General features: G+C 65.3%; 1 protein-coding gene across 9 annotated transcripts in view; it reads left to right on the forward strand.

Annotated features, from left to right (window-relative positions):
• Positions 1-14,493, forward strand: part of ADGRB1 (adhesion G protein-coupled receptor B1) — a 75,404-nt gene that overhangs the window by 9,445 nt on the left and 51,466 nt on the right. For all 9 annotated transcript variants that reach the window (XM_043483970.1, XM_043483972.1, XM_043483976.1 and 6 more), the window contains exons 2-3: positions 3,151-4,138; positions 13,425-13,586. In XM_043483970.1, coding sequence (XP_043339905.1) covers positions 3,364-4,138; positions 13,425-13,586 — 937 coding nt within the window. In that variant the 5' untranslated portion in view covers positions 3,151-3,363. The remainder of the gene's footprint in view (positions 1-3,150; positions 4,139-13,424; positions 13,587-14,493) is intronic.

A 14,493-nucleotide genomic window follows, 5' to 3' on the forward strand; every position in this document is an offset into this window, starting at 1 on the left:
GCCTGTCGGGGGCGGGGCAGAGGGTGGAGTCTGGGCAGGTAGGTGAGTGGCCACTGGTGGGCTCAGGGGCCGTCCATGCTGGCGGCCTGGGCCTCCTGCCCAGCTCTGCCCCGAGTCCAGCCAAAAGAGGCCGGGCCAGGCCACTCTGAGGCTCGGGCTCAGAGCTGGGATCACCTTCTGGCCGGCAGAGCCATCCCCAAGGCCCAGGGCATGGAGCCCTCGAGTTCTGGAGGACGCCTGGCCCTCTGGTGGCCCCGGCAACCCTGCTGTGGAATCCTGTGTGAAAACCCCACGGGGGGCTCTACCAGGCCATCTTCTAGCCCCCCAGGAGCCTCTTGAAGACTCACACCGGAGCCTCAGTCTTGGGGGCACCCTGACCCGCCCCCTTTGGCACCTCCCACACCCCCAGTGTGCAGGCCAGAGGGCGCCCTCCTCCCCTGCCCGCTGGGCCCAGGGCCGCTCCCTCCTGTGGCCCCAGCACCTGCCCCACTTGCTTCCTGCCCCCTGGCTGGCTTCTCATGTTGCCACGCTTCTGGGGGGCAGTTCTGAACAGGGCCCTGCCCTGTTTGTGACCCTCACTGCTCCTCTTGCCCGCTGTACAGGGCACAGGGGTGGCCTCGCTCCCTGGACACGCTGACTGGAGCCGAGTGAGCCAGTCTGGATGAGGGCCGGCCGGCTCCCACGGGCCCCTGGACAGGCAGGGTTAGGGCGGTCTGCCTGACCCGGGTCAGTGCCTGGCCTCTCAGGGGGCAGGGGCTTTGTCCCGCAGGCCCGGGCCCAACCCTGGCTCAGGCATCCAGCACCCGCAGGCCCTCACCCAGGTGGCTCCTCTGTGGCCCCCACACGCCCCTCTGCACAGAGGTCCTCCAGGTTGTGGACACAGAGAGTCTGGCAGAGGAGGTCCTCCCTTGCATCCCGCCACGCGGGGCCAGGCTGACGCCCCGTACAGGCCTGTGAGGCCACGAGGAGGGGCAGGCAGCTGTGCCTGCCAGCCCCTCACCCCTAGAGCTGCAGGCCGAGCATCTGCTCCAGGCTGCATCCACTTTTCAGACGGGAGGGCTGGGAGTGGGCTACCAGGAGCAGGGATGGGGCAGGGGGAGGGAGGGCAGAGCCCAGGCAGGCCCCTCTAGGGACAGGCGTGCGGTTTTGGGGTGGCCTCGACCCTGGGTCCAGGGGGATGGGACAGGCTGAGCTGGCTGTTGAGTGGTGGGATCGGGGAGCTATTGGAGGAGGCACCAGACTATGATGATGGTCTCCGCGGGGCTCTGCCGACATCCACCAGGGACTCTCCCGGGCATCAGAGCGGGTCTGTCCCAGGGCTGGGACCCCAGCTGGGGGGCTGGCGGCCGCGTTAGTTCCCAGCCTAGGGCCAAGGGAGGGGGTGCTGCCGCTGGAGTGGGGGCCCAGGTGAGGTCTCAAATCCCACAGCCACCCTGCAGGCAACCTCCCCGCTCTGGGATTGGCCGTGGCACCCTGGCCCCAGCCTCAAGCCCCAAACATGGGCTACGGGGCTCTGCGGTGCTGCGCCCATGGCTGGCCCAGGATGGCCTGGAGGTGTGGCAGGACCAGGGGCTTCCTGGAGGCAGGGGCCAAGGGCAAGTTCTGCCCAGTTCTGCCCAGAGGGCTGGCACAAAGAGTTTGCAAGTTCCCTCCCCAGTGTTTGCCACTAAAGAGCCCCCAAGGGCCGTCCCTGGTGATCTGGAGCCCCTCCCTTCCCTCCCCACTGAGGTCCCCTCCTGCCCCATCTCTGGGTAAATCCGCGGGTCCAGTGCTTCCTTTATTCTGGGAGAGTGAGGCTGCAGCCCCACTGTACAGATGGGGAAACTGAGGCCGGGAGGTTAGGGGCGTGGCTGCATCCACACAGCCTGAGGGGGCGGCCCAGGCCCGGCCACCCTGCCCTGCCTGCACGGCCTGTAGGAAAGGGCACCAGGAGCGGACTGCAGAGCGGTGGCCGACCTTGTGCAGCCCGCCAACTAGGCCCGGCAGCACGAAGCGGCACGTCCCTGTGGACAGGCGGCCGGTGTACGCGCACTCAGCAGAGCGGAGGGGCCGCCCCGGGCCAGGGGGCTCGAGGGTCTGCTGCGGCTCCTCCCGCGCCCATCCACCCAGCTGCCATGGGGAGCGACCCCCAGCAGGGGCTTTGGGGAGGTGAGGTTTGCAGGCAAAAGGAGCTTTCCAGGGTCCAGGTGCAGGCGGTCAGGAGGGGCGGTGCTGGCCTCTGAGCCCAGGCTCTGCTGCGTCCCCGCTGACCTGAGGTGTCCCGCCCCCACCCCCCAGCGGTGAGTGGGTGGCACACGGCCAGGCCCACTCCTCCACAGGGCAGGGGACCCCAGGGCCAGGAGTTTGGGGGCAGCCTGGGGGTTCAAGTGTGGGTACCCTTGCCCCCTCACTGACCCCATCTGAGCCTCGGTTTCCTCATGTGACATGGAGGAGGACAGCGCCCGCCTGACTGGGGGCAGGCAGGGGTCAGCATGGGCCAAGGCCTGGTCCCCGGGGGCTGCAGGTGACTCCAGGGAGCGGGAGAGGGCGGCTCCCTGGCAGGAACGCAGGCAGGAGGCTGGGCGGTATGTGCCAGGCACAGGGCGGGTGGATGACGGTCAAAGCTAGACCGGGTCGGACCCCACCCTCGTCCACCACAGAGCCAGTCACTCCTGCAGACGTGGGGACTCCGCACCAGCCCGGGCAAGGCTCAGAGAGACGGGGCTGCAGGAGGCTGGGCGCGACCTCTGTCCTCTGCCCTCCGCCCTGCTTCTCCTCTGGCTGGGTTGTTTGCAGATCCCTCCCTGAAAGGTGCGGGGGAGGGGTGTGGTCTGAGAGGCCCTGAGGCCCCCGTGGCTGTGATGGGGCCAGTGGGCAGGCCCGGAGCCCCCGGAGCCTCTCCAGGCTGCCCAGCCAGATGGGCACAGCCAAGGCCCCTGGGCCGGCGGTCCTGGCCGGGGCTGCCCGCCGCTGCCCACCCAGGCTTGCTTGGGGAGGAAGTGACCGCCCCTGGCTCTCTGCCCCTGCAGGTGGACACACGGCAGGTGGGCAGAGCAGGTGCCTGAGCGCGGGGCCAGGGCCCGCGCTGGAGGCTCGGAGCCCAGGGTTGGCACTGCCCTCAGTGTGCCCTCCCCAGGGGCTCAACCCTGCCCTCTGCTGTTTCTCTTCCAGCTGCTGCTTGAGGCCACAGGCGGGTGCCAGGCTGCTGGACCATAGGAGCCGCCACTGCTCCCCCGGTGCCCGGAAGCCGCCTCTGCCCCCCCGCCCAGAGCCCCGGCCCCCCAGCCCAGCCCAGCCCCGCTCGCCGCCGGACCCTGGCATGTCCAGGCCTGGCCCGCGCCTGCCTGCCCAGCCCGCGGAACCCCGGCGGCCCCGCGAGCTAGGATGAGGGGCCAGGCCGCCGCCCCGGGTGCCCTCTGGATTCTTGGGCCACTGCTGCTGCTGCTGCTGGGGCGCCAGGCGGGCACGGCTGCAGGCACGGCCGCGGGGCCTGGGGCCGAGCCCTGCGCCACGCTGGTGCAGGGCAAGTTCTTCGGCTACTTCTCGGCGGCCGCGGTGTTCCCGGCCAACGCCTCGCGCTGCTCCTGGACCCTGCGCAACCCGGACCCGCGCCGCTATACGCTGTACATGAAGGTAGCCAAGGCGCCCACCTGCAGCAGCCCCGCCCGCGTCCGCACCTACCAGTTCGACTCCTTCCTGGAGTCCACACGCACCTACCTGGGCGTGGAGAGCTTCGACGAGGTGCTGCGGCTCTGCGACCCCTCAGCGCCCCTGGCCTTCCTGCAGGCCAGCAAGCAGTTTCTGCAGATGCAGCGCCTGCGGCCGCCCCAGGACAACACCCTGGGGCCCCGAGACGGGCCCTCCGGGCCCAGCGACGACTTCTCCGTGGAGTATTTGGTGGTGGGCAACCGCAACCCCAGCCGGGCCGCCTGCCAGATGCTATGCCGCTGGCTGGATGCCTGTCTGGCCGGCAGCCGCAGCTCACACCCGTGCGGCATCATGCAGACCCCCTGCGCCTGCCTGGGCGGGGACACCGGCGACCCTGCCTCCGGCTCCCTGGCCCCCCGTGGGGACGTCTGCCTGAGGGATGGCGTGGCTGGTGGCCCTGAGAACTGCCTCACCAGCCTGACCCAGGACCGGGGTGGGGCCGGCACTCCAGGTGAGTGAGCAGCAAGGCGTCCGCGCGTGAGACGGTGCAGGGGGCGGGGCCTTGGGGGGTGCTGCCAGTCATCTGGAAGTCAGGGGTCACTTGGTCCTGGGGGACAGTGTTTGGAATTCTGGGAGAAGTGCAGGTGAGCCCTGTGGGGGTCAGAGTCAGGGCAGGGCAGAGGTGAGGTGGGCGTGTGCTCGACCAGTCCCAGCTTCTTAGCAGCTCGGGGTCCTTGGTGAGACAGGCAGCAGCACAGGGCAGGGGTGGTACCATCAGGGGGCGGGATGCGGAGCGGAGCGCCACGGGGGCGGGGCATGAGGGAGACCCTGCATACGCATGGAGGGTTGCCCCCCGTGGGACCCCAGGGCGAGGGTGACGGGACAGCTCGTCACCATCTGTGCCGGTGGAGACACCAGTGTGCCAGGCACTCGGGAGCCAGGCTGGGCTGGGCGTGCGTGCGTGCGGGTCCCCGTGGGGCCAGGTGGCGTGTCCATGGCTCTGGCCTCTCCTAAGCCAGTGAGACTGATGGACTCCTCAGAAAAATGTCTTTCAAGGTGTAAGAGCAACTCCATGGGGGTTTCAAAGGGCACCCGCTCTCCTGGAACACGGCCCTATTCATCCACGGCCCCTGGGCCGTGGAGCCCAGAGTAGAAACCTCCGTGAAGCAGGGAGCATAGCTGGAGAGGAGGAGAGGGAGGGGGCAGGCAGAGCCCCCGGGGGTGGGGGCGCGGCGTCCAGGAAGCTGTCGGGAAAATCCCGCCTTCCATCAGTTGGGTCAGGGTCCCCAGCTTTGGGGTGCAGGGCTGATCTTCGGGCTGGATCTTCGGCGCTGTGACCTTGGCACGGGCAGCCCCCGCAGCGTGGTGGTGGGAGTGGTCCTCTGGGTGGGGAGGAGGAGAACGGAGCAGAGAGGGGGCGGTGGCTGGTTTGGGAGGCCGGTGGTTGCAGGAGGGCCAGGCGGGGTGGTGGCCTGGCCGCACGCATCGCTCGGCCGCTCCCCAGTGGTTACCTGCCCCCTGAACCTCAGTGTCCTCACCGGCAAGGTGTTGACTGCTTTGAGGGACTGTCCAGTCCCCTCAGGCCTGATGGCCCTGGAGCTTGGCCCACACTGGAGGCCACAGCACAAGAGCTGGCCTCTGCCAGCATCCCGGGGCAGTGACCATGCCAGGGAGATAACCTGGTCTATCTGGAGCCACACGGGGCTTGCAGGACAAGGTCAAGGAGACAGGGCTGCTGTGATGAGCAGCGAGCTTGCAGGGCTCAACGTTGGTGCTGGAGGGAGCAGGCCCAGGTGTGCATTTGGGTGCAAAGGTGGCCAGGTCCCCTGGACGGGGTTTGCCTCTTCTCTTGAGAACTGAAGGGCCATGGGGGCTTTAAGCAGAAGGGGCACAGGGCTGGGGCTGTCAGTGTGGCGACTGGCTCAGAGCACAAATCCGGGAGGGAGCTGATGCTGGCCTGGCCAGGAGGAAGGGGGAGCATCTGGGGGATGGGGTGTGCAGCTGATGGACTTGCTGATGCCAAGGATGTGGGCGTGGAGGAAGGAGATTGATCGCTGGACCATGCCCAGGTGTCTGGCCGGGCGTGAGGACCTCAGCTGAGGTGGGGAAGTGGCGGGGAGGAAGATCCAGAGTTCAGAGTGGGACCCGACTATGAGAGGCCCATAGGCCATCCAGCGGGAATGTCATTTGAGAGGGACCATGGGGTCAGGTTCAAGTTAATCCCAGCCTGCCCTGCACTTGCTGTGTCCCTTGGCCAATCCCCTCAGGCTCCGTGTCTTTAAAATGGAGAGAGTAAAACATCATCTTTCCTTGGTTGTCATGAAGAATGAGAACTGGGGTGAAAGTGTTTCTAAGCAAAAGCAACATCAGTGATGAAATGTCAATATCTATGTTTATTATTAGGTAGGGGATCTGGAGGGCTTGGCAGGCAGAGACAGATTAGAGGGGGAGGAGGGCTATGTGGGGACTCCTGACTCGAGCAGAGATTCTGAGAGGGAGGTGGGCAGGTGTGTGTGTGTGCACACACGTGTGTACATGCTTGCACCCATACATGTGTACATGTGTGTAGTGTGTTATGTGAGCATATGCGCAGTGTTATGTAAGCATGTGTGTTCAGTGTGTTATGCAAACACATGTGTGTTCATGCATCCATGTGTACGTGTGTGTGTGCGTGTGTGTAGGACGTGTACGTGTGTGCTCACACAGGCGCTTCCAGTGTGTGTGTGTGCACACATTCACACATGGACATGTGAGTGTTTGCATGTGTGCGTGGCTGGCATGTATACGTGTGCATGCCGGTGTACAGCGCATCAGGTATCTGTGGGCGTTGTGTTTGTGCTTGTGTGTGTGTGAGCATGTACACGTGTGCACTGGTATGTACTCGAATTCACTGCTTGTGTGTGTCTGTGTGTAGGCTGGCCCTGTGCAAGTGTTGACAAAACTCAAGTCAAGGCTCTGGGGCAGGGCTGGCTGCCCCATGGAAGACCGTTTGGAGGGCATGCGGGCTGGGGCTGCCACCGGGAAATGAGGAGCTCGACTCTGAGGGGCCGGGCGGTGGGAACAGGAGGTGGTCACCCCCACCCAGGGGCAGCACGGACCCCGTGCCCATGCCCTGGACTCAGAAGGCCCTGATGCTTCTGAGACCTTGGGAGTAAACGTGGGGTCAGCAGTGGCCGCAGCATCTTAACCAGCTCCCTCTTCCCAGACGCCCAGGTGGCTCCCAGCGAGGACCGCCTCCCGGCCCGGGGCCTCTGGCTGGGGTGCTCCCTGGCCTGGAACACTCTCCCCACGTGCCCCTCCCTCAGGGGCTGCCCGGATGGCACGTGGCGGCAGCCCCAGGCCCACTGTCCCCTCACGCTCTCTCCCTCTCTTCCCACACGGAATCGCCCGTGAACACCAGAGAATGTCCCGTGTCCTTACTCTGTCCCTGCCAGGATGCCCCCAGCACGGGGCAGGGGAGTTGGGCCTGCTCGCTGATGAAGCCCCGTGATGGCCCAGCCCCTGGCGGCAGCAGGCCTTGGATGAATGCGTGTTGAGTGGACGGAGGCACAGAGGTGTCCAGGCGGCGGGTAGGCTCACACAGTTTGAAACGGGGAGACCCGGAGCAGAGCAGCTCTTGGCCACCTGGGGCGTCTCCCGCAAGAGCGCAGCTGAGAGGGTCTGTGTGTGTGTGTGTGTGTGTGTGTGTGTAGGGGTGAGCTGGCCCACGGACCAGAGAGATCTAGCAGTCATTCAGAAGACACACAGCTGAGCTGGACCCCGTATCGTGCTGCGGAGCCTGTGCCCCGGAGCCACGCCCCCACACCGAGCAGTGGAGGCTGGGTCAGGCGTGTCCTCTGTCCCGGCTCGAGGGGGCCATGCAACGCCCAGAGCGAGCAGGCGGCCCAGGCCAGCCTGTGGCCCACTTTCAGCCCTGCCCCCGCCCGGCCTGTCCAAACGCCGCATGGCCATGCCACGCGTCCAACTGGCCAGCCTTCCTCGGGCCAGAGCACCACTCCCTGCCCCCGGCCGGCCGCCCCTCTGCACAGCCCACCTGCTCCCGCCCCCTTCAGAGTCTCTGTGCGTTTTTCTGCCTCTGGTGAGATGGGGCCATTTCTCTCAAGGGTTGCTTTAAATATTCATGTTTTAATTAAAGAATTTTATTGCAGAAGCGACATGTAAGATAATGAAAAAGCGGCATCCTGGGGGCTGGGGGCCAGTGTGTGCGTGTGTGTGTGTGTGTGTGTCCCTGTGCTTATGCGTGGGTCCCTGTGCGTGTGTTCTCGTGTGTGTGCATGCGTGTCCCTCTGCATATGTGTGTGCCCCTGTGTGTTCATGACCCTGCATGTGCACATGTGTGCCTCCCCCAAGTGCCTGCATGGGTGGGGTGGGGCTGGGCTGGAGCCTGAGTGTGTGACATCCCCGGTGCGTGCAAGGCGGGGATGCTGGGCCTAGGGGCCGTGACCTACCCCGGGCTGAGTGCCCCGGTGCCTCCAGGCCTGTCCACTCTCAGCTGGGGCGCCCCTGCCCTGACACCCCATGGGCTTTGAAGTAATTCCCACCCTAAATGCTGCACAGCTACCCTCTCTAGGGGCTGCAGTGTGTGGAGAGAGGCAGGGCTCTGATGGGAGGAGGTGCTCCAGGGGGAAGGGGGTGTCTCTGGAGTTTAGGGGTAATCAGGAATGTGTTGGGGGGACAGGGGGACAGGAGCAGGAAGGTTAGGGCCTCCCTGCCAGGATGGTTTTCATCCCAGCCCGGTGAGGTGTTCTTTCACTCAAGGGCCAACTTAGAAAACCTGGAAAACAAGGTTTCCGGCTCCAGGCAGACAACCTCCAGGCATTGTAGGCGGACGTAGGAGGACGTGACCCCGTGGAGACCAGAGGAGCACACAGGGGGCCGCCCAGAGCGGGGTGCCCACACCACCCTGCGGCTGTGGCCCTGCGGGGGTCTCGCTGCCCCCCAGAGCGGGGAAGGGCTGAGTTGTGTAGCCGAGGCTCCAGGAGGGGAAGAGACCTGCCCAGGTCATCCAGCATTGAAGCGCAAAGCCAGGCAGGACCCGGGTCTTCGCCAGGGTTTGTAACAGGCACCCTTAGGACAGGGGGTGCCTGCTGGACTAACCCTGCAGATGGGGTCCATCACTGACTTGCCGAGTCTCAGCTTCCTTCTGTAAAATGGGGATGGGACAGTACCTGCCTGTAGGGTCTGGAACCTCTGTCGTGCATGGAGGAACTCTCCTTGTCCTCCTCCTCTGTCAAGTGGCCTGTGGGCAGTGGCCGCGGTTCTCAGCCCCGTCCTGAGATCCCACAGCGCCTCCTGCAGCTGAGTGGCTTGCTGACCTCTAGGGCCCTGACAGTGGAAGCCGCAGGCCTTGGTGAAGGATGCACCACGTCTGGACTGGTGGAGCCAGAGCGGGGCTGTGGTTTCGGTGGGGGCGGAGCTGTCCATCCCCTGGGGCCTTCATTTGCACATCCATGCAAGGGGCTCAGAGGAGGAACCTGCGTGCGGCAGGACAGGCCTTGATTCTGGGGGCTCAGTCCTCACAGGGGCTGGACTGCGCTGTGGTTGCGTAGGGACCCCAGCCTGACAGTCAGGGGCGGGGCGGGAACAGGCGGTGCTACCTGACATGCTGGACTGGGGAGACCTCTGCTGGACGAGATGGGAAGTGCAGACTGCCTCCTCCAAAGGGGACCCGGGAGGCAGGGAGGCCCAGCAGGAAGACGGCCTCCCTGGGTGCCCCGCCGCAGCCCACTGGGGTGCAGGGACCCCGGGACTGGGGTGACCACAGCCTCCAGACTGGGGCGCCGGGGTGGGAAGGAGGCCTGGAGCCCCCTCACCGTGTGTCCTCTCTCCTGGGTGGCCAAGGCTGCCTGGCGGCCATTAATTGGCTCTATTCATCCCTTAATGAGATGGAAATGAGGCTTCCAGACAGAGGGGGCATTGAGCCTGGGAAGAATGGCGGCTTCTTTCCGGGCCTGGAGGGGCAGCCCACCCCCCCAACCTTGCCCACTCTTCTGCTGCCCCCTCAAAGCCCACCCAGCCCAAGAGCCCCGTGGCCACCCAGGAAAGGGTGGCCTGAGCCCCTCCGTGCTCAGCCCTGCGGGCCCCAGGACACCTGCCTGGGTGATTCTCTGGTCTTGGATGCGCTTGCCTGACAAACATTTATCAGGTGTCAACCACGTGTGACGACACACGGTAAAAATGATAACAAAGACCGCAGCTGCCGTTAGCCGAGCGTGCATCAGCGGCCGGGCTTGGTATGCGACAGGGATCCTGTGTCGAGGATCAGAAGTCAGTCTGTGATGAGGATCAAGGCCGTGTGTGATCAGGACCGGGAATCAGCATATGAGCAGGGTCAGGGCCGGGCCCGGGGGGCAGTCTGTCCTCTGAGCCAGTGGACCCCCTGCCTGTCCTCTCCTGATATGACCCTTCCCTCCTTCCCCTCCCCCCCACCACGTCCCCGCCACCTGGGTCACCAAGGTAACCAGCCCTGAAATAGTGGGTGTTTTGGCAGCTGAGGCCTAACCTGAGTCTATCCTGAAAGACGGAGCTCTGCAGCAGTTGCCATGGGAACCAAGTGGCATCCTCCGATTAGCCTGGCTTGGACACCCTCTCTCTCCCGCCCACTGCCAGGTTCCACGTCACTCAGGCTTCCACACGGGGGCTGGGCTGGGGCAGCAGGGGGGACAGGAGGATGGGCCTGCTGTGTCTCTGCAGCCAGGCCGGCCCCCAACTCCAGCCTCCCTGTTCCTCCGTGTCAGTGTGACAGGCCGGGGGCTCAGCCAGTGAGACCGCTGGGACCTGGAGCCCCAGGTCGGCGAGCGGTGCTGGCAGCCTGCCTTGTCTGAGGGCCGCAGGGGCAGTGCTTGGAATCTGATTGGGGGTCTGGTCCCGGCTCCCCTTGTTATCAAATGGGGGTGTCTGTGGGGCTCCTGCCGACCAGCGGGCCTCGAGGGAAGGCGCCTGAAGTGGCGGCAGTGAGGGCCCCGTGTCTGGGCAGCCTCAGAGCCACTCACGGGCAGTGTGCACAGGGGGGCTGTCCTGCAGGCCCCCCACCCACTCCCCTGGGCCCTGGTCAGCTGCCACACACCCCGAAGCCCTGGGACACAGGCATTTTCAGCTCAAAACCAAGTCATGTCTGTGTGGCAGCCTCCATGCTTCCGGCTCCTACCCAGCCGTGGGACCCCGGGGCCACCTGCCTGGGGAGGCTCAGGCCTGCTTGCCTCCTCAACTCCAGGGCAGATCTTCCTGTGGGGTGGGGTGGGGAGAGCCTCACCAGCTCCCGACTGTCTGGACCACCCCTCTCTGAGCCCTGGTTTCCTCTGCTGTAAGTGGGTCCACACCTGGTTCCTGGGTGGACTGGGACTCAAGGTTCCTGAGGCATCCGATGCTGAGCAGGGAGGGGGGACAGGAAGTGGGGAAGACAGGACTCTGCTGCCCAGGATGCCTCCTGAGGGCCGGCCCTGGGGGAGCACGGGCCTTGAAGGGTGGGGGGCCAGGTCCAACAACCTACTCAGCCCCTCCTGACTGGGGGAGCACAAGCGTTCCGTCACTAGGGCAGGCTCAGTCTTCTCACCTGGACAACGGGGGCAGAGAGGCCCCGGTGGGAGCACAGGGCATCAAGCCCAGGCCCAGGAGGGGCTCGGAACCAGGGCCCTTGGCCCCCTGGAACCAGGCTTCCTGCAAAGCTCAGCCCGGCCTCTCCTCTGCAACCCTGGCAAGGTCCTCCCTGGGCCCCTCTGCACTGCGTGTGCAGGAGGGGCACAGAAGGGCCCATGCCCACCACAGACCACGTGATTCAGATCCAAGCCGGCCCCTCCTGCCCCACCCACCTGCGTGTCCCAGCTGCAAGGCAGGTCTGAGAACAGGAGGCCTGACTTCTGTGTGCCCTTGAGGCCTCTCTGGGCTCCAGGGGAGGTGAGACGCTTGGGAGGGGGTGCTCTGTGAGGGCAGAGAAGGATCCTTGATGGCTTGGGGACCTGGAAGGTGAATGAACCTTGCCTTCTTGTGGGACTTGGGCCCCCTTCCCTGCCTGCCATTCATTTGCTTCTGGCGCCCCCTGCTGGTCAGTTCCCAGCACAGGCACAGGACAGCTGACACCTTTCAAGTGGCCCTCCACAGAACCCAGCACCTGGACGCCCAACTTGCTGCACATCAAAGCAGGTTCTCTGGAGGAATTCCCTGGCGGGCCGGTGGTTAGGACTCGACGCTTTCACTGCTTTGGCTCGGGTTATATCCCTGGTCTGGGAACTAAGAGCCCACACGCTGGGCAATGTGCCAAAACACACACACACACACAAAGTGGGACTTTCTAGCATCGACAGACCCCACACCTGTGGTCTCCCCGTCGTTTCTTGCTGCTTGCCATCATAGGCTGCAGACTTGGGAAGAAGCGCCCTCATCCTCAGGTGGAGGGTGTGAGGGCAGGGTGGGGTGGACCTGACCATCCCAGGGCAGTGGGTGGTGGGGCCACCACGTGAGCCCCATCTTTCGGCTCCAGCACCCACCCTAGGGATCTGCACAGTACACCTTCTCACCCCACGTGCTCCCCAGAGAAGCCAGGCTCCGAGAGGCCACAAGGACTCTCCTGCCGGGCCAGGCGTGACTTGCCCTTGGCCAGCCTGGCTCCCCTGCTCCCGCCCCAGGTGGGGCAGCGGCCCAGCTCCAGGGTGACTCCCAGTGCCAGGCCTTGGCAGTGCCTTCTCCTTGCCCCATTCCTGGGGGCTGTGTCAGGGGCTGCGTGCAGGGCACCCAGCCCACAGTAGGCACTTGGTGACCTGCACGTGCCCTTGCTGGGTCTGCCCTGACCCTGCTGTGCTGGAAGCAAGGGGCCCTGGAGTTCCTGAGGACAAATGGGGTGGCGGCACCAGAGTCCCTCAGGGCGGGAGCTGTCTGGCCTGTGGACTGAATGCCTGGATGAAGCAGCCCCTCCCTGAAGCCATCAGTGCAGCCCAGCTCTCGCCCAAGATGTTGGCCTCCTGCTCCTCACCCCTCAGTGGCTCCCCAGTGCTTGGAGGCTCTTACTGTCCTCGGTGGCACTGGGGCCACCAAGGGGCTCAGACCTTCAGGGACATGCAGTCATGATGCTTGAGGGGACAGGGCCGGGATGAAGATCCGTGAGAGGGCTGAAGGAGGGTGGCCAGAGGGACCTGGAGGCCAGTCTCTGCTGTGTCTAGGGGAGGGGAGGCCTGGCGGGGCCCAGGGTGTGAGACCTCACTAGGCCACCAGGTATGGGGCCTCTGGTGTCCCTGAGTGATGGGGTAATGAACACACAACACAGATCATGGGGGGAGGGTGAACAAGTCTAGACTGAGGACCATGGGGAGGGGATCTGCAGGGGCTGAGGCTCTGTGCCAAGTAGAAGCCTCCTCTGCCCCCACCCCCTCACTGGGCCCTTGGAATAAGGCAGCTGTTGGGGTGGCCGGGGTGCCTTTCACTCATTCATTCTTCAGACCTGCCTGGGGCTCCAGCTCTGGGTCCAGCCGCTACACTGGGAACCTAAATTCAGAGTCAGTGGAGACCCTGGCCTGGGAGCCTGTAAACAGAGCCAGAAAGCACTGAGACCCCAGAGGGAACTCGGGTCGCACCTCTGCCCCCCCTGCCCTGCCAGCCGCCTATGCTTCGCACCCCATCGCTAACCTCATCCAGGCCCACTCTCGCCTCCTGGCTGACCCTCCAGGGCGCTGCGCTGGTTACGCCGCCCAGGCTTCTTCGCAGGGGCCGCTCTACCCTCAGGCCCCTGCGAGACCCCTGAGACACTGCCTGAAAGACATCGCAGCCTTTTGACCCCGGCCCTGACTCTGCCCTCTGGTTCCCACCAGGCGGCTGGAAGTTGTGGTCCCTATGGGGCGAGTGCACGCGGGACTGCGGCGGAGGCCTGCAGACGCGGACGCGCACCTGCCTGCCGGCGCCGGGTATCGAGGGCGGCGGCTGCGAAGGGGTGCTGGAGGAGGGCCGCCTGTGCAACCGCAAGGCCTGCGGCCGTGAGTGCGCGGACCGGTGGGACGGGCGGAGTCGCGGCGGGGGAGAAGGAGGGGCCCGGGCCGGGCCAGGTGGGGAAAAGGGCGGGGGCTGGGTCTGGCCGGACAAGGGAAGGTGCTGGGGCCAGGCTAGGCCGGGCTAGGGCTGTGAGGGGCGGGACGTGGGGCGGGGCGGGGTCAGGGGGTGGGGCCTAGCCAAGGGAGGGGCCAACTCCTGGTCCAGGCCGGGTGGCATCAGAAGCAACGGCCTAGGAGGAGGGGCGGGACCGGGTGTTAGACTGGATGTGGCTGTCTTAGCACCTGCGGACTGGGAATTCTGGGGTGCACGCGGAAGGCTGTCAGTGAGGCTTTTCCCTCCACCCCGATCCCCAGCCCTGACCAGAGCTGCCTGTCCCAGCTGCATCTTGCCTCCAGGATGTATTTCTCTAATAAGGCTCTCTAATGACCTCATGCATATTTTAGCTGCTTCCATAAAGTTAAATCAAGTTATAATGAGACTGTCATTCTTCGGGTTGTTTCTTCCCCGATGAGTTTTCCTGGGGAGAGGAGCTCATCTCAGAAGCCTGGGGAGGGCCCTGTGGTGTCTGGGCTGGGCCGCGGGACGCAGGACTGCAGGCGGGATGCTAAGGAGGGGACAGCAGCAGCCATCTACACCTGGTGCCTTGCGGATGACGCTGCGGGCCCCGGGGGAAGAGAGGGAGGGGCGCAGGACAGGGGAGTCTGGACCAGACAGGGCTTGGCACCAGACCAGGGTGCCCTGGTCCCAGGTTTCTCAGCTGCCCAGTGGGACCAAGTGGCCCTGGTGCTGGCAAGCCTGGGCCCGACTGTGACTGAGGACTGAGGGGCAAAGGGTCAAGAGCGCCCCTCTAGAGCTGCAGGGCGGGAGCCGCAGGCCAGGGCCTGGGTGCTT

Source organism: Cervus canadensis, chromosome 12 (assembly GCF_019320065.1).
Source record: "Cervus canadensis isolate Bull #8, Minnesota chromosome 12, ASM1932006v1, whole genome shotgun sequence".
Taxonomy (NCBI): domain Eukaryota; kingdom Metazoa; phylum Chordata; class Mammalia; order Artiodactyla; family Cervidae; genus Cervus; species Cervus canadensis.